Source organism: Protopterus annectens, chromosome 14.part0 (assembly GCF_019279795.1).
Source record: "Protopterus annectens isolate FY-2018-M chromosome 14.part0, PAN1.0, whole genome shotgun sequence".
NCBI classification, from domain to species: domain Eukaryota; kingdom Metazoa; phylum Chordata; order Ceratodontiformes; family Protopteridae; genus Protopterus; species Protopterus annectens.
The window spans coordinates 808629987-808655215 of NC_056748.1; the positions used below are offsets into that span (position 1 = coordinate 808629987).

At 43.7% G+C, this 25229-nt stretch overlaps 1 protein-coding gene across 2 annotated transcripts in view; it reads left to right on the forward strand.

Moving 5' to 3' along the window:
• WBP1L (WW domain binding protein 1 like) overlaps positions 1–25229 on the forward strand; it is an 872089-nt gene that overhangs the window by 403726 nt on the left and 443134 nt on the right. For both annotated transcript variants that reach the window (XM_044056551.1, XM_044056552.1), the window contains one exon: positions 9429–9531. In XM_044056551.1, coding sequence (XP_043912486.1) covers positions 9429–9531 — 103 coding nt within the window. The remainder of the gene's footprint in view (positions 1–9428; positions 9532–25229) is intronic.

The following is a 25229-nucleotide window of genomic DNA, read 5'->3' on the forward strand; positions in this document are numbered from 1 at the left end:
TTACCAAGAAGATGTGTTTTTTGTAGCGTACTTAGAAGGCTTGCCATATGCATCTTTTTTTTCTGGCTTGTGCTTCACAACCAAGTTTGTGGCCTCAACAAGCATTCTTTGGGTGGATACACTGTACAGTGAGTTTGGAGCTGCACTCTCTTTTTAATGGTTTATATTCTGTTTCATCCATCTGTTTCCATAAATATACTCGTAGAGGTTTTCAAAAGCATGTACTATGACAGGTTACACTCTTCCAGTCTTGAGTGTATCTTCTAAGTTCTGTAAAAGCTGTGGACCCATAAGTAACTGGTTTATCTTCTTGCAGAATCACTTGAATTTTATTATCGTTGATATATTCTTATTTGATATGACAGACGTGTTCACATTAGAATAATTTAATATCAGCAGTTCATTTAGTAACTGGTTAAACATTCTAAAACTTGTTTTTCCCCTGTACTTCAGTACCACTTCATATGGTCCAGTAATGTTCCCTAACAAATTTATGTCTGATATAGACATCAAAAGATTGTGTCATGTCAAGTTTGCCCCTCAATAGGAAGTATTTCTACCACAGCTTTTACTTTCTCATTATCTGTTTTTTCAAGTCTTCTGATTTTGAGATGACCCATGTATCATAATGCTGTAATTCAAATTTTATACTTTTATTCACCTTTATGTTCTTTGCAAGTTTTCATCACATTTTCCACAAGCAGCTATGTGTTATTTGTTTCAAAACATGCAGTATCCCTGAAAATTACTTTGTTATATTTTAATAAGGTGATTTTTCCCACAGCTTATACAAACTTGCTTAGTCACAGGATAATTTATTTTTTTGTGCTGTAAACATACCTCTTGCAATATTTATCAACATGTTTGTTAAACTTTTGATGAACTGTAACAGTTAATTTTTACTTTAAACTTTCTTTTTTTTTTAACGTTAGGCTTGTCTCACATGCAGCCTTGCACATTTCTCACTCTTCTATCTGCTTTTTAACTATGATAATTTCAGTAACTCTTGACTCATCATAGCCATCATTGGACACAATGGACTGTCTGCCCTCATGAACAAATGACAGTCTTGTTTGACTCTCAGTACTTGTAAGACTTTTGTCTCATTACAACAGTACTTTCTTCTACATGTAACTTCGTGTGTTTAATGAAGATGTTCATCGTGTTACCCTGTTGCAGTCATCACACTTGGGTTATCCTGTCGTCAGGCGGTTCCGCAGTCGGACGGAATTCCAAAGTCTTGGTCCGGCGTCGGTTGCTGTCGCTTCTTCCCTGATGTCAGTGCACCAGGGGTATATATATTGCAACCGACGCCATTTTTGTCAGTCTTTCTTGCCGCACGCTGTCCGAAGCAGAAGCAGTTCGCAAGTGCCGGTTGGCCGACTCCTGAGATTTTCGAATTTCAGACCGAAGTCTTCTATAAAGCTAAGTACCCCGTTGGGGAAACTTTTCTTGCCTCAGACCAATGTCAGAAAAAGTTAACAATTGTATTTCTTGTGGGAAGCAAATACCTCATAAGGATTTTCATTCATAACGCATACCTTGCCTAGGCCCAGACCACGACGTCACTAGTTGTCGTTTTTGTGCTAGGTTTAATAAACATACTATTAAAAGACGCTTTGATTTCGCACGACACTACTTCGGTAGAAAATTTAATTACAGTATGCCGTCGGAGAAACCGACTACCGGCGTGCACAAAAAACGCAAGGATAAGGACAGACAGCCCAGGCCTAAGCCAGATTCCGAGGCCTCGGCTGGTCCGGTCTCCGGTTCACCGGTCCTCAGTGAGGCTCCGACACAGCCCCTGACTACCGCAGATCTAAAACCCGAGACCGCTTCAGAACTTTTGACGGAATGTACCAGGCCGACGCAACCTTTTTGTTCAGGCCCTACCGACGACATTGCTGATAAAGATATCGGTGCTGCAGAAACGCCATCGTTTTCTGAAGGCGTTTTCAGACCGACGACGCTCACCATTAAAACGTATCCTAAGACGAAGACTCCTATTAAATCTAAAAGGACTGCACTTCAGTCCCCTGTTTAAGGCCCCATGCCTAAGAAACAGATGCTCAAAATGGCTGAAGATTTGATCTCTTTAATCAGGGGTTCCCAGCCTCCTCCTGACAAAAGGCCTAGACAAGAGGAAGATTATGCATCCTCTGAACAAGTGTCCATTTCTTTAGCCTCCTCTGAAGACCAAGATTACTGCTTCTCCCCTTATGAAGATTCTGATGCTGAGGATTCCATTCCCTCAGCTTCTCCTCCTGAAGACTACTCCTTTGGGGAAACTGTACACACTATGAGGGAACATTTCCACTTGGAAGGTCAGGACTACTCTGACTCGAAGAAAAGGCTCAGAGAGTTTATTTTACTCCCCCAGCACAGACCACTTGCCATCCCACCCATGTTAGATATTGTGGATGATGTTTACTTAGAATCCAGTTTGAACCCAGACTCTCTTCCTAATCCGGACAGATACTATAGAGTGCCTGATTCCCACAAATTTCTGTATAAAAGTCCTGTTGCTGACCCAGAGACAATCTCCCAGGGTCCCAAAGGGGCTAAGGCTTCTATGACTAAAAATCCTGTACCCTCTGAAAGGGATTCCAGAGCGCTAGACAGGTGAGGGAAAAAGTTTTACACCTCAGCCACTCTAGCTATGAGGGCACTAAATTGCCAATTTCACATGCTTAAGAATCAGTAATTTTCTAATCTCTCAGTTAAAGCAAAGAATCACCACTCTCCCTCAACAGTCTGAATTGAAAGAATTGCAGAATCTGTTGCATGCAACTGAACAGGTGGGCAAACACACCTTACAATGTGGGTTTGATTCTCTGGAGGCCTCCTGCAGAGCAGCTGTCACTGGGTCTGTTATACGTAGGCATGCTTGGTTAAAGGAACAAACTCTGCCTGATCATGTTAAAGCAAAGCTTCTAGATGCTCCCTTACAGCAGGATGTTCTTTTTGGAGTTAAAGCCGAAGAAGTTTTAAAGAAAATGGAGGATAATGCAAAATCTATGCAGACAGTCAAAGATTTCTTAAAGGTACAGCCCCCTCGCTTCAGCAGAAACTGGCCAACAAAAAATTGGTCCTTTCCAGCTACTGACAGACCACAGAGGGGTAAATGCAGACGTCCAAGAGGCAGAGGACAACCACAAGCCCAGTACAAACCTCGCCAATGGGGCACTACAACACAGAAGGGAGGAGAAGACAGGTCCCAATCTACCAGAAGGCAAACTCAATGACTTGCACCTCATCCGGCCAAGCAACTCTCTCTTGGCAGCCCCCTTGGGAGGAAAACTTGCACTTTTTCCAGACAACTGGCACATTGTCACAAAGGACAAATGGGTCCTAGACATAATTTTACGAGGATACAGATTCCATTTTCACACCTTGCCAATGAAAAGAGGAATGCCAAACCTGCCACAAAATCAATGGGCAGAGGCACAAAAACAAATTACAGCTCTCATGGACATGAGAGCCATTCAGCAGGTACCTACTCGAGAGCAAGGTCAAAGATTTTACTCAAGACGCTTTCTAGTGCCCAGAAAGGACAATGCCTGGAGACCTATTCTGGACCTTTCAATTTTAAACACATTCTTACAAGTACCCAAATTCAAGATGCTAACACTACAGCAGCTTCTTCCCATGTTGGGCAAGGAGGCCTGGCTAGTAACGTTGGACCTCAAGGAGGCATACCTGCATGTCCCTATTAGACAAAGTTGCCGAAGATACCTCCGTTTCATTGCAGGTTCAATCCATTACCAATTCTCTGCACTGCCCTTTGGCTTATCTACTGCGCCCAGAGTCTTCACAAAATGCCTGGCACCAGTAATTGCTTACTGCAGACAAAGAGGAATTCAAATATACCCATACCTGGACGACTGCCTCATCCAAGCAGAAAGCAAGGACATTCTCTTACATTATTTGGCTTTTGTAAAACATCTACTAAACTGCCTGGGGTACACAGTAAATGAAAAGAAGTCAAAACTAGTACCCTCACAAAATATGACATTCCTGGGTGCCAGCTTGAACAGAACGGCCCAGAAGGCTTATCTGACGCCAGACAAGCAACTACAACTGACTCAATATTTCAAAACAATGGCAACAAAGGCCCAATTAACTGCAAGAAAAATTCTGCAGGCTTTGGGCTTCATGGCATCTTGCATACTACTAATACCATTTGCAAAGCTGCATATGAGGAAATTACAGTGGTACCTAAAAAGCGTATGGTCTCAAGACAGCCACAGCTTGTACACAATGATATCTCTCATTCCCTGCCTACAACAGGAGTTTCTATGGTGGTCACAGGCATGTCACCTCAACAAGGGTCAGCAGTTTGCCTGGCTGGGGTCAAGGTGAACGATCACAACAGATGCATCAGACTATGCCTGGGGGGCACACATGGCAGGACAGTGCGTTCAAGGCGTATGGACTGCAGATCAAAGGAATCTGCACATCAATCAAAAAGAAATGCTAGCTGTACAGAAAGCTCTGACAGCCTTCAAGAATCTATTGCATCCAGGACAACTTACAATAAAGACGGACAACACCACAGTAATGTGGTACATAAACAAACAAGGGGGTACTCACTCCTACCCTCTATGCAGGCAAGCAATGATCTTATGGAACACAGCTCTGGCTTACCAAGTTCAGTTGCAAGCTCAATTCCTGCCGTAAAGAAGAACACGTTGGCAGACGACCTCAGCAGAAACATCATGGATCCCCACGAGTGGAAACTAGATCCACAAGTATTTACAATGATAACTCAAAAATGGGGCCTTCCAGACATAGACCTGTTTGCCAGTCCTCAAAACTATCAAATAACAAAATTTTGTACAAGGACACTTCACCATCAAGCTTGGAAAGTAGACGCACTCTCTTTCAGTTGGAAAAACCTGACAGCATATGTCTTCCCTCCATTGCCTCTCCTCACAAAGGTGCTTCTGAAAGTCAAAAAGGAGAGACCACGACTGATTCTCATAGCCCCAGACTGGCCACGCCAGCACTGGTACCCACTATTGAGAAATATGGCCCAGGGCCCACCTTGGATCTTACCACAAATTACCCATTTGCTCACACAACAAAACAATCAAATTCTTCACAGCCAACTCAAAACCTTAAATCTGGCTGCATGGCAAATCACCTAAGCATCCAGCCAGCTCCTCTTTCCCAAGCAGTTATGGATGTTATTCTGGAAGCTAGGAGGCCAAGCACCAGGAAGGCTTATTCGGACAAATGGAAAAGGTTTTGTGCCTGGAACCAAGCTAAAGGCCAAGACACATTTCAGCCTCACATGCCTCACATTCTACAGTGCTTAACTGAGATGTTGCACAAAGGACTTTCCTTCTCCTCCATTAAAATCCATGCTTCAGCTATTTCAGCCCTCTACAACACGGATCCACCCTTATTTTCGCATCCACTTCTAAGGCAGTTCCTCAGAGGGGCAAAAAACATTAGGCCCCCCAGGAGAGCACCTACACCAACATGGGACCTCAATTTTGTTCTGGAAAAACTAACGCTACCTCCTTTGAATCAGCTTTCCCTGCAGATCTTCAGTTCCTATCATGGAAGACTGCCCTGCTGCTAGCAATAACTTCAGCTAGAAGAGTCTTGGAGCTGCAGGCACTAATGGCAGTGGAACCTTTCCTCATTTTTCATCAAGACAGAGTTTCTCTACGAACGAATCCTTCCTTTATGCCTAAGGTAGTTTCCAGTGTGGCATTAAATCAAACCATCCACTTACCCACCTTCTTCCCAAATCCACAGAACAAAGGTGAGAGACTCCTGCAGTCCTTGGACATTCACAGGCAACTTCGTTACTACTTGGACAAAACTAAGGTTTTCAGACAATCTGACCAGCTCTTTGTATCCTATGCTACAGTTTCACAAGGGAAGGCTATTTCAAAACCAACCACTTCCAAATGGATAGGACATTGCATACGTTTCTGCTATACCCATCATGGAAAACCAGTTCCTGCTACCATTAGGCCCCACTCTACCAGGGCAACAGCTACATCTACAGCTTTTCTCAGGGGGGTTCCAACCAAGGAGATTTTGGAAGCTGCAACTTGGAGCTCAGTACACACCTTTACCAAACACTATCACTTACCACTTTACTCTAAGACTAGGGCAGGCTTTGCCACTGCAGTTCTGCAGGGCCTTATAGCCTCATCTAACCCTCTGATTCCTCCACCCATCCTTAGCTTTGGGATTCAACCCAAGTGTGATGACTGTAGCAGGGTAACACGATGGACATAGTACAGTTTTGTACCTACCATAAATGTAGATGTTCGAGTGTACACCCTGCTGCAGTCCAGGTTGCCCTCCCTCCATCCCCTCTGAACTAACTGGCTAAAATCTCTACAATACCTTCCTGATGTATTTGCTTATAACTGGAGGGATTTTGTGTTTGTGCAAAATTTACTCAATTTGGTACTAATTACTGACCATCTTTTTTGGGGGCACCTGACATCTGGGGCAAGAAAAACTGAAGAAAATGGCGTCGGTTGCAATATATATACCCCTGGCGCACTGACGTCAGGGAAGAAGCGACAGCAACAGATGCCGGACCAAGACTTTGGAATTCCGGCCGACTGCGGGACCGCCTGATGACAGGATAACCCAAGTGTGATGACTGCAGCAGGGTGTACACTCGAACATCTACATTTGTGGTAGGTACAAAACTGTACTTTTGAGTTCTTTCCCTGTGATAAACAGAAATGCTACACATTGTATTGTATTTTTTTTCTCTCTCATTCATTCTCTCAAGGGTAAACCATATATCTGGATCTACAATCTATGGATGATAAATTACTTGGAGAGTGTTTTGCACCATTTCCCAAACAAAATATTAAATTACATATTCAGTCAATTATGTACCATGCTTCAGCTTGTAAAACTGGTACAGGTTGCATGCAGCTAGCTTTTTGTTTGACTGTGCAGTGAAATGCATTTTACCAGGCTACATGATGTACATTTAATTGATATACAACACAATACAAAGAATTAAGATTGCGTGCTTCTTAAGAACTTTGTCCTTCAGCTTTTAGTTTGGTTTTGACAGTTTCCACTTGAAATTTCTGATGAAAGTGTACTCCCCATCATCGGTTAAAGGTTTTGTGCCTGTGGGGCTTATCTGATTAATAGAGAAAAATATATAAACACATGCTAACATTTGCCATAATACTGATGTAATGCATATGGACAGTGCTGTTCAGTTTGGCTGTAACCTGATAGTAAAGTTGAAAGCAGTTTTACATTTAGGAATGCTGGTAGATATGAAAATATAGTTTAAATTTTATTTTTTTATTATTTATTTAACATTTGTTTGCCAGGATAGTCCGACTGGACAAGTGTCCGTTTTCAGTGGAGTCCTAGGAAGAAAAACTCCATAAGTTTACAGAGAGAAGAAAATACAAGAGAGACATTACAGAGTAGTAGCATACAGATGGTAGACTTTACAGCTGTTAGTATACAATAAGAGGATATTCCCTCTTTTGGTTAAAAATACAAGTGTACAGAATGTAAAATGACAGTAGATAAGAACCTGGTAGAGCATTGCAAGATATTTCTCAATTGAATAAGAGTATATAAATGTTTAAGTTTAAATAAATAAATAAGTTTATGCTTAAAGTTAAAGAAGATAGGAAACTGCTGTTTAATGTTAAAGCAGATAGCATATTAGCAGGTGCTAGAAGCACTAAAATGTATATTAATTTATTAACTTAAACAAGGAAGTACTGGTACATTTTATGTAATGCACAAATATATAATCTGCTGATGTTTGTAGGATCATTTAGAAATAATTCAGAGAATCCAGAGGATACTTAGAACTGTTGAAGTCAAAAACGTTACGTGAAAAAGTTTGGATGCATTGTTTTCATTTGACGTAGCATGTTGAAAAGGGGACACAGTTCTGTGATATAACTATAGGAAGTAGGGGAAGAAGTTTAGTAAGTACATTTTTATTATGTAAAAGAGGAAAATGGTTCACAGGGTTACATGTTGGGTTGAATTACCACTGCTTAGCTATTGAAGAACTGTTTGAAACATATTTAATGAAGTTATGTGGGAACGGATAAGCACAAGCAAGTTTCTGGACCATTGTGGTCCAGATAAGACAGTGATGCTGCAGATATCCTTTGTTAGTTTTGTAGTTTCAAAAGATGGTGCATCAAAGATATTCGTGTGCCTTTTTGCATGGCATATCGTGATGAATATAATTAAGGTGTGTACAGCCTAGATTTTTTAAATGGATTGAGTTAAACTGTTTAATAAATCATGCATGTTCTGTTTGTACTAAGTATAGAGAAGGCTCAGCTGTTTATTAATTGGTGACTTCCATGTTTTTGTGGGGGTGGTTAAAATACTGAAAAGTCCAGTAACAAAATAAGAACATTAAACTTATCTAAGCAGCACAGAGGCTCTGAAGTTGCATGCATCATGTAAAAGTTAGTAGCTGGATAAGTGGAAGTGATTATGATATAGATGCTGAAGGGATGCTTCTAGCCGACAAACTTGAAGATCAGAAGCATTCAGTTGAAATAGACTGAAAGGTGCAGAAAGAGATTGCACTAAGTTTGACTTAATGTTTTTTTTTTGAGGCAGCTTACAGGTAGCTGATGGAAGGCAAATATATAAAAAAGCACAAGAAGAATGGTGGTGCTCTTTGCTTGAGGCATGCCCTGTATGAGGTGGTGTTGCATCATGTTCTTTTTGCTTCATTGTAATGAAGTGCAGCATTTACTCAAATGAGAACAAGTCTGGGAGGAACTGAGTGGTATAGGTGTTTAAAAAAATTGTGGAGACTAATTTCTGTTATTTATCTGCTTTATTGAGGAAAAGTCTGAAGACGTCAGCTTTGCTTGTTAAGAATAGCTATCCTTCAGGAATCTAATCTCTATTTTTTGCGTTATACTAGAGCTTAGCAGTGCTTAACCTATTGTAGGCCCAAATCTGGGCTAAGAGCTGTTTTGTAGCAGGTAAGTGAGATTGCTTGTGTTGCAGTGGTTTAGAGGAGTTGTGCATGATATGTAGAGCATATAAGATGGTTGGAGGTGATGCATACTGAGTAATGCTAATGTCTAGTTGCTATGTAGAGCATACTTTAGGGCTTGAAATATAATGTATTTTTTAGCAGCAGAATGTGGTTAAGCCGGAAGCATTTGTGACTGCTCTTTTCTTTTTGAGTACTGTTTGTAAAATATTTGAATGATTCTTCAAAAATTTAATTGCAGCTGCTGGGTGATGGTTATAGTCTGGATACAAGTATTATTGCTTGCTGTTAAAGCTGTGAGAAGGTACTTTAATCAGTTAAAAGCTCGTGGTTACCCTTGGGAAAAGAAATGTGTTTGGAGGGCTTAGTAGTTACAGATAACCAAATATGTAAATAAAGTGTGCTTACTTGTTCAATTTTATTTCTTTAGGAAAAAGAAGTCTGCATTGGCCTGCACAACCAGACCTATATCTGTGAAACTGGACATTGTTGTGGACAATCTCAGTGCTGCAGTTATTACTATGAACTTTGGTGTAAGTGTTGTTTACATGTTTAGTAGTTTGCTTATATACTTGAAATAGGCATTAATTGTTGAAGAAAAATGTCTGATATTTATTTTTGGGGACAAGAAAACAGGGGCAGAAACTGATACATTTTAAAGTGGTAGGTGCAAATACCAGGTATTCTTCATAAGCATCTTTGCTGCAGGAATTGCAGAATTTATATTTTTGAAGTGTAAGTGGCTGAAAGTCTTTGACCTGATCTTTTTAGCACTGGGACAAGCTTGTTTGGATAAGCAAGAATGCAATCTTGAACCAGGGTCATTGGGGAAGCTTGGGATTCTGGCAGTGAAAGAGAGTGAATACTCCCCCCCCCCCCCCCCAAGCTACTTGACTATTTCACTTGTCATCACAAGGCCTGTCATTCTTAGCAGTGATTAATACAGTCAATATTTTTTAAGACTAATATTTATGGCATTCCTCGACAGGGACTTGACGATAACGGCTGCCTTTTTATCAGCAGCCTTGGTAATCCACCAGTGCACCTCGTCTTTAATGCTGTTTTTGTATACTGGAAACTTTAGAAAGCTGCTGACAAAAAGGCAGCTGCTTTCTTCAAGCCCACAGCAGAATGTAGTGAAATCCCTTTTGGGTTTCTTAAAGCAGATTCCTGCACGATCTCTGTCATCCTCAGCGAGTTCCAAAGACCATAACACCTTTTCACCTTACTACTTGATGAGCAGTCCAAACTTTAGACAGGATGTTCTCTTTTGCATTGTTGGGCTTCGAGCCTTCTGCTGTCTGTCTTACCTGTCCAGGTTCTGGTTCTTGATCAGGCACTGGAGAAGCTTACAGTCCTGATCCATGACACAAGGAAAAACTTGATAAAACCTTTACCACTGGTTCTACAGTGAGCTTTCCTATTGCCCATTGTAATTATGATTCCACTGAAAACTGCAGTTAGGATAGCGGGCTCTGTTATTTACCTGCGCAGGATGGCGTTGGTGAAGCAATAGATATAGGAAGACTATTTTTGACCTCCGCTTCTAAGGGGGATGTTTTTTCTTTTGGCAGGTCTTCCGTGGTGTGGTTGAAGACTTTCAAAAGCAGAAATGAATGGTGACTACTGTAGAGTTCATTGTATGCCTTTTGACCCTTTCTGCTTCTTCAGAAAAGCCTGCCTTTCTAGAAAGAAGCCCATTCATGGGGTGGTAAGTCTCCCAAGTATCAGGCAGTGCAGCCTTTCACTGCTGTCCTTGATGTTCATCATGTTTCACTGTTGGTCATTACAGTTGGGTTATCCTGCTGGCAGGCTACCCGCAGTCTGCCTGAATTCCAATATCTAGGTCCGGCGTTGGTTGCTGTCGCCTCCTCCCTGACGTCAGTGCGCCAGGGGTATAAAAGATGCAGTTGACGCATTTTCTTCAGTCTTTCTTGCCACGCGGTGCCCGAAGCAAAAGCAGTTCGCAAGTGCCAGTCGGCAGACTCCTGAGATTTTCACTGTTAAGCGTCGGTACGATTTTGCATTTCATTACTTTGGCAGAAGATTCAATTATACAATGCCATCGGAACAGCCGACTGCCGGAGTTTATAAAAAGTGCAAAGAAAAAGAAAAAGACAGGCATCCGAGGTCCAAAACCGACGACGAGGCTCTAGGCTTGTCGCTGGTTCGCCGGTTCTCAGTGAGGCGCTTTCGCAGCCCCTGACGCCCACTACCTCAGAGCCACAGGCCGCTTTAGACTACCACGTGGAGCCGACTAGGCCGCTGGAAACTCAAGGTATTGGACACTCGGAAACTATTCCCTCAGATGAGTCCGGAGCCGCTGAGCAGGCATTGGCGCCTGAGGTTGTTTTCAGGCCTACACAGTTATATGTGAAACCTACTTCAGCTTCAAAGGCAAAGACTAAAGCAGTTCTAAAGACAAAGAAACAAGTACAAGATTCTCCTGGACAGGCCACCATGCCTAAAAAACAGATGCTTAAAATGGCTGAAGACCTAATTACTTTGATCAGAGGTTCCCATCCCCCTCCTGATAAGATGCCTAGGCAAGAGATAGAATACGAATCTTCAGACCAGGTTTCCATTTCCTCTGATTCTTCTTACGAACAGGAATATTCTATTCCTCCCTATGAGGATTCTGATGCTGAAGAATCTATCCCTTCAGCCTCTCCTCCTGAAGATTATTCTTTTGGGGAGACTCTGCATACTATGAGGGAACATTTCCACAGGGAGAGCCAAGATTACTCAGAATTCCACAGGGAGAGCCAAGATTACTCAGAATCCAAGAAAAGGCTCAGAGACTTCCTTTTATTACCTCAGCACAGGCCCCTTGCTATCCCACCTGTTTTAGACATTGTAGATGATGCATTTTCAGAGTCCAGTCTATCTCCAGACTCTTTACCACCAGCCCCTGTTAAGCCAGACAGATACTACAGGGTTCCTGATTCACATAAATTTCTTTATAAAAACCCTACTGCTGAACCAGAAACCATCTCTCAGGGTCCCAAAGGGGTCAAGGCTTCCACTGCAAAAAACCCTATCCCCTCTGATAGGGATTCTAGGGCCCTGGACAGATGGGGGAAGAAGATTTATACTTCTGCTACCTTGGCTGCAAGAGCTTTAAATTGCCAATTTCATATGCTTAAATATCAGCAATATCTTATGTCACTGCTTAAACAGAAAATGTTAACAAATTCAGAATGTGCAGAAAACAAAGAAATACAGGATTTATTGCATGCAGCTGAACAAGTAGGAAAGCATACTTTGCAATGTGGTTTTGATTCTCTAGAGGCCTTCTGCAGGGCCGCTGTTACGGGATGTTCATCGTGTTTCACTGTTGCAGTCATTACACTTGGGTTATCCTGCTGGCAGGCTATCCGCAGTTGGCCTGAATTCCAAAGTCATGGTCCGGCATCGGTTGCTGTCGCCTCTTCCCTGACGTCAGTGCGCCAGGGGTATAAAAGATGCAGCCGACACCATTTTCTTCAGTCTTTCTTGCCGCGCAGTGCCCGAAGCAAAAGCAGTTCGCAAGTGCCGGTCGGCAGACTCCTGAGATTTTCAAAATCGAATTTCAGATCCAAAGTCTTCAGTAAAGCTAAGTACCCCATTGGGGAAACTTTTTTCTTGCTCCAGACCGATGTCAGAAAAAGTTAACAATTGTATTTCTTCTGGTAAGCAAATACCTCATAAGGATTTCCACTCTTACTGTATTCCTTTCCTAGGCCCTGACCACGACGTTGCTAATTGTCGGTTTTGTGCTAGATTTAACCAACGCACTATTAAGCGTCGGTACGATTTTGCTTTTCATTATTTTGGCAGAAGGTTTAACTACATAATGCCGTCGGAACAACCGATGACCGGAATTCATAAAAAACACAAGGATAAAGACAAGGACAAGCATCCGAGGTCCAAAACCGACGACGAAGCCTCTTCTAGGTCAGTCGCCGGTTCGCCAGTGCTCAGTGAGGCGCTTTCGCAGCCCCTGACTCCCGCTACCTCAGAGCCACAGGCCGCCTCCGACTCCCACGTGGAGTCAGCTAGGCCTCTGGATACTCAAGGTATTGGCCCTTCGGAAGTTAACCCCTCAGATGGGTCAGGAGCCGCTGAGCAGGCATCGGCTTCTGAGGGTGCCTTCAGACCTACACAACTCTATGTAAAGCCTACTTCAGCATCCAAGACAATGTCTAAAACAGTTTTAAAGACAGAGAAATCAGTTCAGCATTCTCCAGGACAGGCTTCTATGCCTAAGAAACAGATGCTCAAAATGGCCGAAGACCTAATTACTTTGATCAGGGGTTCCCATCCCCCTCCTGATAAGAGGCCTAGGCAAGACACTGAATATGATTCCTCTGATCAGGTTTCCATTTCCACTGATTCCTCTTCTGATCAGGGATATTCTGTTCCTCCCTTCGAGGATTCTGATACTGAAGATTCTATTCCTTCAGCTTCTCCTCCTGAGGACTATTCTTTTGGGGAAACCCTGCATACCATGAGGGAGCATTTCCATTGGGAGAGCCAGGATTATTCCGACTCTAAGAAAAGACTTAGAGACTTTCTTTTACTTCCTCAGCACAGACCTCTTGCAATTCCCCCTGTTCTAGACATTGTAGATGATGTTTTTTCAGAGTCCGGCCTGTCTCCAGACTCTTTACATCCTGCCCCTGTTAAGCCGGACAGGTACTACAGGATCCCAGACTCCCATAAATTTATTTACAAAAACCCTGCTGCTGACCCAGAAACTGTCTCACAGGGTCCCAAAGGGGTCAAGGCTGCTTCTGCCAAAAACCCTGTCCCCTCAGACAGAGATTATAGGGCTTTGGACAGATGGGGGAAAAAAGTTTACACTTCTGCTACCTTGGCTGTAAGGGCTTTAAATTGTCCGTTTCATATGCTCAAATATCAGCAATACTTAATGTCTTTGTTAAAACAAAAAATGTTGACAAATTCTGAATGTTCTGAGAACAAAGATTTGCAGGATTTATTGCATGCAGCTGAACAAGTGGGAAAACATACTTTGCAATGTGGCTATGATTCACTGGAGGCCTCATGCAGGGCCGCTGTTACAGGTTCTGTTATTAGAAGGCATGCTTGGTTAAAGGAACAGAACCTGCCTGATCATGTTAAAGCAAAATTATTGGATGCTCCAAAATTATTGGATGCTCCATTACAGCATGATACTTTGTTTGGTGTTAAGGCAGAGGCGGTGTTAAAGAAAATGGAGGATAAGGCAAAATTATTGCAGACAGTAAAGGATTTCTTACAGGTACAGCCACGCAGATTTAGCAGGAACTGGCCCTCTAAGAATTGGTCCTTTCCAGTGTCAGACAGACCACAAAGAGGCAGATTCAGACGCCCTAGAGGCAGGCAACAGCCCCAGGGCTCATACAGGCCCAAACAATGGGGTGCTTCTACCTCCAAAAGCGGAGAAGACAAATCACAGCCTTATAGAAAACAGTCCCAATGACTTCCCTCTGCCAATGCCAAGCACTTATTTTTTGGCAGCACCCTTAGGGGGAAAGCTAGCACTTTTTTTCACAAAACTGGCACAAGATCACACAGGGCAAATGGGTCTTAAATATAGTCTCTCTGGACTACAGGTTCCACTTTCACACCCTGCCAAAGGCAAAAGGTATGCCAGACCTGCCACGCAATCGATGGCAAGAGGCACAAAAACAAGTTTCATCTCTCATGGACATGGGGGCTATTCAGCCAGTGCCACAACAAGAGCAAGGACAAGGATTTTACTCAAGACTTTTCTTAGTACCAAGAAAGGACAAAGCCTGGAGACCAATTCTGGACCTGTCTATTCTAAATACTTTTCTGGACATCCCAAAATTCAAAATGTTGACTCTACAGCAGCTTCTGCCAATGCTGGACAAGAAGGCTTGGCTCGTAACTTTGGACCTCAAAGAGGCATACCTGCATGTCCCAATCAGACAATCTTATAGGTTCATAGGTTGGTACTGGGCTATCTGCCCGAAGGCATATATTAGCCCAGCCATGTTGTGTGGTATTCACCACCCCTTTAGTAGTTCCCTAGACCCTTGTACTAGCAGCTAGTACCCTTGGCCCCTGTCTAGTAGTGCTGTTGGTGTGATCTCCGGTGTGAACTTTCTGTTACCCATCCACTCATCAAGGTTCCTCTTGAAGAGTGATAGTGAGGGGCTCTGTCTTATGTAGATCGGGACCCTGTTCCTTAGTAAGGGAAGTCTCTGCGAAGGGAATCTATCCCTCCAGCATGTTCTATTCATTGTTGTGTTGAGGTTTATATCCCTAGAGCGTGTAGCTCGAGTAGATTTGGTTTTGCTAAGATGAAGCATGTTCAACAACTCTGGGTTGGACATGGCTCTGTACGTTAGACAGAGATTGCTTCTGAGAAAGTGGTATGCAACAGAGAACAGTCTTAGCTTTTTTAATTGTGCTGCATAGGGCAACTGTTTGAGGCCAGTATTCCTCTTGGTTAGGTACCTCTGTGGTCTCTCCAGCTGCTGGAGATGTTAGCCAGGTACATGCCAATTGGTGCATTGTACTCAATAATGGGTCTGATGAGGGAAGAGTAGAGGGGCACCAGTACATCCTTAGACCTTGATGCGAACCCTTTCGTGATCAGATGGGTCACATAGAAGGATTTTCTAACTACTTTGGCAATATGGTTATCAAAGGAAAGCTGACCATCTACTTGGGTCCCTAGATCCCTTATTTCTTCTTCAGATTTCAGGGGATTACCTCCTATGTTGTAGTTTGCTGGTACTCTGTTTTTTCCAAAGGAGATTACTATGCATTTTTTTGCATTTAGCTTGAGACCATGGCTTTAACACCATGCATCAGTCTCATTTAGGCCCTTCTGGAGGATCTCCATGTCGGCCGGAGACTCTATTATAGCAACCCAATTTGCAGTCGTCCGCAAACTTAGTCAGCCACAGCCCTTCCGTGCTTGCCTGTACTTCTGAGAAGTATATGCCAAACAGGAGGGGCCCCAGGACAGAGCCCTGAGGCACACCACTCGTTACTGGTCTGGATTCGGACATAGATCCCGCTACTTTTACTTTATGGGATCTGTCTGAGAGCCATTTTGCGATCCATCTTGTGACGTAAGGGTTTATGCCCAGGCTAGTGAGCTTATCAATAATACCTGAATGGGGAATGGTGTCAAATGCTTTAGCAAGGTCAAGGTAAGCCGTGTGTACCTCCTTTCCCTTATCTATATCCTGAGTAACTGTCTCAAAGAAATCCACCAGGTTCAGGAGGCATGATCTGCCCTTGACGAACTGTGTGGGGTCCAGCGACTGGAGGTTCCCAATCTCTCCATTTATGAGTTCCATAATGATTCGCTCCATAGCCTTACAGATCAGACTGGTCAGGCTTATTGGTCGGTAGTTCCCAGGGTCAGTTGTGGCCCCACCCTTGTGTAGCGGGACCACCGTTGCCATGCGCCATTCTATGGGCACATATCCTGTGGAGAGGCTGAGACTGAACAGGGTATTAAGATGCGGGGTTAATTCCTTTTAGAGCTCACGTATGACACAGCCTGGGACACCATCTGGTCCCATGGAGGCAGTGTTTTTAGCTTTAGATAGAGCCTTATTAACCAACGTATCAGTAATAATTGGACTTACACAATCCACTGGAATGGTAATAGGTGCTGTAGGTGATGGGGGGGGGGGGGGGGGAATTTGCACTGAACCGGTCAGCCAAGATGTTAGCAATGTCAGAAGAATCTTGCAGAAGGTACCTTAGATTAATAGCTGGCTCAATGCACTACCAATTCTCTGCACTGCCCTTTGGCTTATCTACTGCGCCCAGGGTCTTCACAAAATGCCTGGCACCAGTAATTGCATTTTGCAGACGAAGAGGAATTCAAATATACCTTTACTTGGATGACTGCTTTATTCAAGCAAAGGACAAAGATATTCTACTACAGCATCTGGCATTTGTAAAAAGATTACTAATTTGCCTAGGGTACACAGTAAACAAAAAGAAATCAAAACTAGTACCCTCTCAAGAGATAATATTCCTGGGTGCAAGCTTAAATACAACTGCCCAGATGGCTTATCTCACGCCAGACAAACAAAAGCATCTGACTTCTTACTTCAAACACATGGCAGCAAAGACCCCGTTATCTGCAAGAAAAATTCTGCAGGCTCTGGGCTACATGGCATCCTGCATTCTACTAATTCCATATGCAAGACTGCATATGAGGAAACTACAATGGTATCTAAAATGTGTTTGGTCTCAACATTGCCACAGCCTGGAAACAGTAATTACTCTCATTCCCTGCCTGCAACAGGAATTTTCAGTGGTGGGCACAGGCCTATCACCACAACAAGGGACAGCCATTCACCTTACCCACTGCCAGGCAAACACTAACAACAGATGCATCAGATTATACCTGTGGGGCGCACATGGCAGGAAAATTTATTCAGGGCACATGACCCACAAACCAAATGCATTTTCATATCAATCAAAAAGAGATGCTAGCTGTACAAAATGCCCTGACAGCCTTCAAGGACCTACTTCATCCAGGACAACTACTAGTAAAGACGGACAATACTACAGTCATGTGGTACATAAACAAACAAGGGGGCACACATTCCTACCCCCTCTGCAGGCAAGCCATGACTTTGTGGAACACAGCATTGACTTATCAAGTACATCTGCAAGCACAATTCCTGCCAGGAAAGACAAATACTTTGGCAGACGAACTTAGCAGAAACCTCATGGATCCTCATGAGTGGAAACTGGATCCACAAATCTTCAACATAACAGGGAAATTGGGATGCCCAGACATAGATCTATTTGCCTCCCCTCACAACTGCCAGCTACAGAGATTCTGCACTCGGACTTACCACAAGCAAGCATGGAAAGTGGACGCCCTTTCATTCAGCTGAAAAGCCCTTACAGTATATGCCTTCCCTCCTCTGCCTCTCCTCTCCAAGGTACTCCTAAAGGTCAGACAAGAGAGGCCAAAAATGATACTGATTGCCCCAGACTGGCCATGCCAGCTCTGGTACCCAATCCTAAAGAGCTTGTCTCAAGGCCCAGCCTGGACATTGCCACTAATACCTCATTTGCTGACCCAACAGAACAATCAGATCCTGCACAGCCAACTCAGAACCCTAAATCTGGCTGCATGGCGGATAATGTAATCATTCAGAACACACCTCTCTCTAAAGCAGTTATGGATGTTATTTTGGAGGCCAGGAGGCCCAGCACCAGAAAATCTTATGCAGAAAAATGGAAGAGATTCTGTGCTTGGAACCAAACGCAGGGAATTGACTCGCTTGAACCAAATATTCCTCAGATTTTGCAATACCTAACTGAGATGCTGGACAAAGGCCTATCCTTCTCGTCAATTAAGATCCATGCCTCTGCCATTTCAGCTCATTACAATATGGACCCACCTATTTTTTCTCATCCACTGTTACAACAGTTTCTCAGAGGGGCCAAAAACATAAGACCTCCAAGGAGAGCTCCAATACCTACATGGGACCTCAATTTTGTCTTGGAAAAACTCACACTGCCTCCTTTTGAGCCAGCCAATACAGCAGAGATAAAATACTTGTCATGGAAAACCGCTCTTCTCCTAGCAATAACTTCAGCAAGAAGAGTCTCAGAGTTACAGGCACTAATGGCTGTGGAACCTTTTATTATTTTCCATCAGGACAGGGTTTCTCTTAAGGACAAACCCCACATTTATGCCTAAGGTTGTGTCCAGCATGGCTCTTAACCAAACCATACATTTACCTACCTTTTATCCAAATCCACAGAATAAGGGGGAGAGACTTCTGCATACTTTGGACATACACAGACAGCTACGCTTTTACTTGGACAAGAATAAAGCCTTCAGAAAGACTGAGCAACTCTTAGTGGCATATGCTGCAGGTTCCCAATGAAAAGCAATTTCAAAGCACAAAGCAGACTATTTCCAAATGGAAAGGCCACTGCATTCATTTCTGCTATTCACAACATGGCAAATCAGTGCCCAAGAGCATTAGGCCACATTCTACCAGAGCAGCAGCCACTTCAGCAGCCTTCCTCAGAGGAGTACCATCCAAGGATATTTTGGAGGCTGCAACATGGACTTCAGTGCACACTTTTACAAAGCACTACCATTTACCTCTCTACTCTAAATCCAGAGCAGGCTTTGCCACTGCAGTTCTGCAGGGCCTCTTAGCCACTCCAAACTCTATTTAGGCCCAGCTGCCCAACCTCAGCTTTGGGATTCAACCCAAGTGTAATGACTGCAACAGAGAAACACGATGAACATAGTACAGTTGTGTACCTACCATAAATGTAGATGTTCGAGTGTATTCACTGTTGCAGTCCAGGTTACCCTCCCACCATCCCCCTTTTTCTTTGCTGGGACTTATCTGTACCTATCTATTCTATACAACCTATGTGGTGTATTTGCTTGTAGATGAAGGTTATGTGCATGCTTTTTTATTATCATAATTTTACAGCCTACCCTTTGGGGGGGCACCTGACATCTGGGGCAAGAAAAACTGAAGAAAATGGTGGCGGCTGCATCTTTTATACCCCTGGCGCACTGACGTCAGGGAAGAAGAGACAGCAACTGATGCCGGACCAGGACTTTGGAATTCAGGCCAACTGCGGGTAGCCTGCCAGCAGGATAACCCAAGTGTATTGACTGCAACAGTGAATACACTCTAACATCTACATTTATTTTTGGTACACAACTGTACTTTCTGTCATTAGGAGGGGAGGCATGTTTGGTTAAAAGAACAGAATCTGCCTGATCATGTCAAAGCAAAACTATTAGATGCTCCATTACAGCATGATACTTTGGTGTTAAAGCAGAAGAGGTGTTGAAGAAAATGGAGGACAAAGCTAAATCTATGGAAACAGTCAAGGATTTCTTGCAGGTACAACTTCCCAGATTTAGCAGGAACTGGCCTACAAAAAATGGTCCTTTCCAGTGTCAGACAGGCCACAAAGACGCAGATACAGATGCCCCAGAGGCAGATAACAGCCCCAAGGCTCATACAGGCCTAAACAATGGGGTGCTTTTACCTCCAAAAGCGGAGAGGAAAAAACACAGCCATACAGGAAACGGTCTCAATGACTTTTCCCTGCCAGCACCAAGCACTTATCTTCTGGCAGCCCCTTTGGGGGGAAAACTAGCACTTTTTTCACAAAATTGGCATAAGATCACCCAGGACAAATGGGTCCTAAATATCGTATCACAAGGCTACAGGTTCCACTTTCACACCCTGCCAAGGCCAAACGGTATGCCAGATCTGCCACGCAATCAATGGGCAGAGGCACAAAAACAAGTTTCATCCCTCATGGACATGAGAGCTACTCAGTTGGTACCACAGCAAGAGCAGGGACTAGGATTCTACTCAAGGCTATTCTTGGTACCCAGAAAGGACAAAGCCTGGAGACCAATACTAGACCTGTCTATCCTAAACACATTCCTGGATATTCCAAAATTCAAAATGTTAACTCTGCAGCAGCTTCTGCCCATGCTGGGCAAGAGGGCTTGGCTTGTGACTTTAGACCTAAAAGAGGCATACCTGCATGTCCCAATCAGACAATCATGCAGAAGATACCTCAGATTTATAGCTGGCTCAATGTATTAAAAAATTCTCTGCACTGCCCTTTGGCTTATCTACTGCGCCCAGGGTCTTCACAAAATGCCTGGCACCAGTGATTGCTTTTTGCAGACGAAGAGGAATACAAATATATCCTTACTTGGACGACTACCTTATTCAAGCAGAGAACAAGGACATTCTACTACAGCAGCTGGTGTTTGTAAAAAAGATTACTAACAGGTCTAGGGTACACAGTAAACGAAAAGAAATCAAAACTCGTACCCTCTCAAGAGATAATATTCCTGGGTGCAAGCTTAAATACAACTGCCCAGATGGCTTATTTCACGCCAGACAAACGCAGACAACCGACTACTTATTTCAAAATGTTGGCAACAAAGACCCAGTTAGCTGCAAGAAAAATTCTGCAGGCTTTGGGCTTCATGGCATCCTGCATTCTGCTAATTCCATATGCAAGACTGCATATGAGAAAACTTCAATGGTATCTAAAAAGTGTTTGGACTTAATATTGCCACAGCCTGGAAACAATAATTACCCTCATTCCCTGCCTACAACAGGAGTTCCGCTGGTGGGCAAAAGCCTGTCACCACAACACGGGACAGCCATTCACCTTACCCACATCTAGACAGACTTTGACAACAGATGCATCAGATTATGCCTGGGGGCCCCATATGGCAGGAAGATGTATTCAGGGCAAATGGTCCGCAAGTCAAATGCATCTACATATCAATCAAAAAGAGATGCTAGCTGTTCAGAATGCCCTGACAGCCTTGAAGGATCTACTTCATCCAGGACAGCTACTGATAAGGACGGACAATACTACAGTTATGTGGTACATAAACAAGCATGGAGGCACACATTCCTACCCCCTCTGCAGGCTAGCCATGAACTTGTGGGACACAGCATTGACTTACCAGGTACATCTGCAAGCACAATTCCTGCCAGGAAGGACAAATACTCTGGCAGACGAACTAAGCAGAAACCTAATGGATCCCCACAAGTGGAAATTGGATCCACAAGTCTTCACCATGATAACAAGGAACTGGGGATGCCCGGACATAGACCTATTTGCCTCTTCTCACAACTACCAACTACAGAAATTCTGCACAAGGACTTATCACAAGCAAGCATGGAAAGTGGATGCTCTATCTTTCAGCTGGAAATACCTAACAGTATATGCCTTTTTTCCTCTGCCTCTCCTCTCCAAGGTACTCCTCAAGGTCAGACAAGAGAAACCAAAAGTGATGCTGATTGCCCCATACTGACCCCGCCAGCACTGGTACCCAATCCTAAAGAGCTTGTCTCAATGCCCAGCTTGGACTTTACCTTAAATTCCTCACTTATTGACCCAAAAAGGCAGTCAAATACTGCACAGCCAACCCAGGCCCTTAAACCTGGCAGCATGGCGGATAATGTAGCCAGTCAAGGCACACCTCTCTCTAAAGCTGTGATGGATGTTATTTTGGACGCCAGGAGGCCTAGCACCAGAAAATCTTATGCAGAAAAATGGAAGAGATTCTGTGCTTGGAACCAGGCACAAGGTTTTTGACACGATTGTTCCAAATATTCCTCAGATTTTGCAATACTTAACTTAGATGCTTGATAAAGGCCTTTCTTTTTCATCAATTAAAATTCATGCCTCTGCCATTTTAGCTCATTACAATACAGAACCACCTATTTTTTCTCATCCATTAATAAGGCAGTACCTCAGAGGGGCCCCAAGGAGAGCACCAATACCTGCATGGGACCTCAACTATGTCTTGGAAAAACTCACACTGCCTCTGTTTGAACCAGCCTCTGCAGCTGATATTAAATTCCTATCCTGGAAAACAGCTCTGCTCCTAGCAATAACCTCTGCTAGACGAGTCTCAGAGTTACAGGCACTCATGGCTGTGGAACCTTTTATCATTTTCCATCCTGACAGGGTTTCTCTGCGCACAAACCCTACATTTATGCCTAAGGTAGTGTCCAGTGTGGCCCTTAACCAAACAATTAATTTGCCTACCTTTTATCCAAACCCATAGAATAAAGGTGAGAGAATTCTGCATTCTTTGGACATTCACAGGCAGCTACGCTTCTACTTGGACAGAACCAAAGCTTTCAGAAAGACCGAACAACTTCTAGTGGCATATGCTGCAGGATCACAAGGAAAGCCTGTCTCAAAGCAGACAATTTCAAAGTGCATAGGTCACTGCATTCGTTTCTGCTATTCACAGCATGGCAAATCAGTGCCTAAGGGCATTAGGCCACATTCAACCAGAGCAGCAGCCACTTCAGCAGCCTTCCTCAGAGGAGTACGAACCAAAGACATCTTAGAGGCTGCAACTTTAGAGTTCAGTGCATACTTTTACAAAGCACTATCATTTACCTCTCTACTCTAAATCCAGGGCAGGATTTGCCACTGCAGTTCTGCAGGGCCTAATAGCCTCTCCTAATCCTACTTAGCACCAGCCTCCCAACCTTAGCTTTGGGATTCAACCCAATTGTAATGACTGCAACAGTGAAACACGATGAACATAGTACAGTTGTGTACCTACCATAAATGTAGATGTTCGAGTGTATTCACTGTTGCAGTCCAGGTTACCCTCCCACCACCCCCCTTTTCCTTTGCTGGGACATATCTGTACTTCTCTATTCTAAACAACCTATGTGGTGTATTTTCTTGTAGATGAAGGAAAAGTTGTTTTTTGTGCATGCATACTTATCATAATTTAGCTTACTTTTTTAGGGGCACCTGACATCTGGGGCAAGAAAAACTGAAGAAAATGGTGTCGGCTGCATCTTTTATATCCCTGGTGCATTGACGTCAGGGAGGAGGTGACAGCAACCGACGCCAGACCTAGACTTTGGAATTCAGGCTGACTGTGGGTAGCCTGCCAGCAGGATAACCCAATTGTAATGACTGCAACAGTGAATACACGCAAACATCTACATTTATGGTAGGTACACAACTGTACTTTGTCACCTGTCAGGATGACTCCACTTGTCCAGCAGTTGCAGATGTTCTTCGTGTTTCACTGTGACAGTCATCACGTTTGGGTTATCTGCTTGCAGTAGCCCTCAGTCGGCCTGATTATCAAAGTCATGGGTCCTGCGTCGGTTGCTGTCTCATCTTCTGTGACGTCAGGTAGTCAGGGGTATAAAGCACGCAGCTGACACCATTACATCAGTCTTTCTTGCTTTCGGTGCCCAAAGCAGAAGCAGTTTGCAAGTGCTGGTCGGCCGACTCCTGAAATTTTCGTTTTCGAGTTTCAGAACCAAAGTCTTCAACTAAAGCTAAGTACCCCATTGGGGAAACTTTTTCTTGCTCTAAACCGATGTCAGTACAAAAGGTGTTAACTTGCCTGGGGTACACCATAAACGAAAATAAATCACATCTGGTTCCCTGCCAACAAATTATATTCCTGGGAGCAAGCTTGAACACAACTTCCCAGATGGTTTTCCTCACATCAGAAGAAACAAATTCATTTGGTAACTTACTTCAATCTAGTGGCCACAAAAACCCTGCTATCTGCAAGGCAAATACTGCAAGCCTTGGGGTTCATGGCCTCGTGCATTCTACTAATTCCATATGCAAGACTGCATATGAGGAAATTACAGTGGTATCTAAAAAGCCTATGGTGTCAATATTCTCAGGATCTAGAAGCAATGATTCCTATCATACCTTACCTACAGTTGGAATTCCTTTGGTGGGCAGAAGCCTGCCACCAAAACAATGGACTACCATTCACTCTACCCCCTGCCGCCCAAACCCTAACAACAGACTCATCAGACTATGCATGGGGGGGGCTCATCAGACTATGCATGGGGGGGGGGGGCTCACCTAGCAGAGAAGTGCATTCAGGGCAAATGGAACCCAAGTCAAATGCACTTGCATATCAATCAAAAAGAAATGTTAGCTGTACAGCATGCTCAGACAGCCTTCAAGGACCACATTCTTCCAGGACAATTAATGGTAAAGATGGACAACACCACTGTTATGTGGTACCTAAACGAGCAGGGACGTACACATTCTTACCCCCTATGCAGACTAGCCATGGCATTGTGGAACACAGCCCTGAGCTACCAAGTGCATCTACAAGCTCAATTCCTGCCAGGAAAACTGAATACACTGGCAGACGAACTAAGCAGAAACCTCATGGACCCACATGAGTGGAAGCTGGAACCAAGGATTTTCAGCATGTTGACAAGCAAATGGGCTCCTAAACAAGCAGGGACGTACACATTCTTACCCCCCTATGCAGACTAGCCATGGCATTGTGGAACACAGCCCTGAGCTACCAAGTGCATCTACTAGCTCAATTCCTGCCAGGAAAACTGAATACACTGGCAGACGGACTAAGCAGAAACCTCATGGACCCACACGAGTGGAAGCTGGAACCAAGGATTTTCAACATGTTGACAAGCAAATGGGGGAGCCCAGATATAGACCTGTTTGCCAGAACTATCAATTGGACAAATTTTGCAGAAAGACTCCCCACAAACAAGCTTGGAAAGTGGATACTCTGTCCGTAGCTGGAAAAACCTATCAGTTTATGCCTTTCTCCTCTGCCTCTGCTCTCCAAAGTACTACTTAAGATCAAACAAGACAAACTAAGGACGATTTTGATTGCACCATACTGGCCACGCCAACACTGGTGTACCCCTTCTTGCGCAGT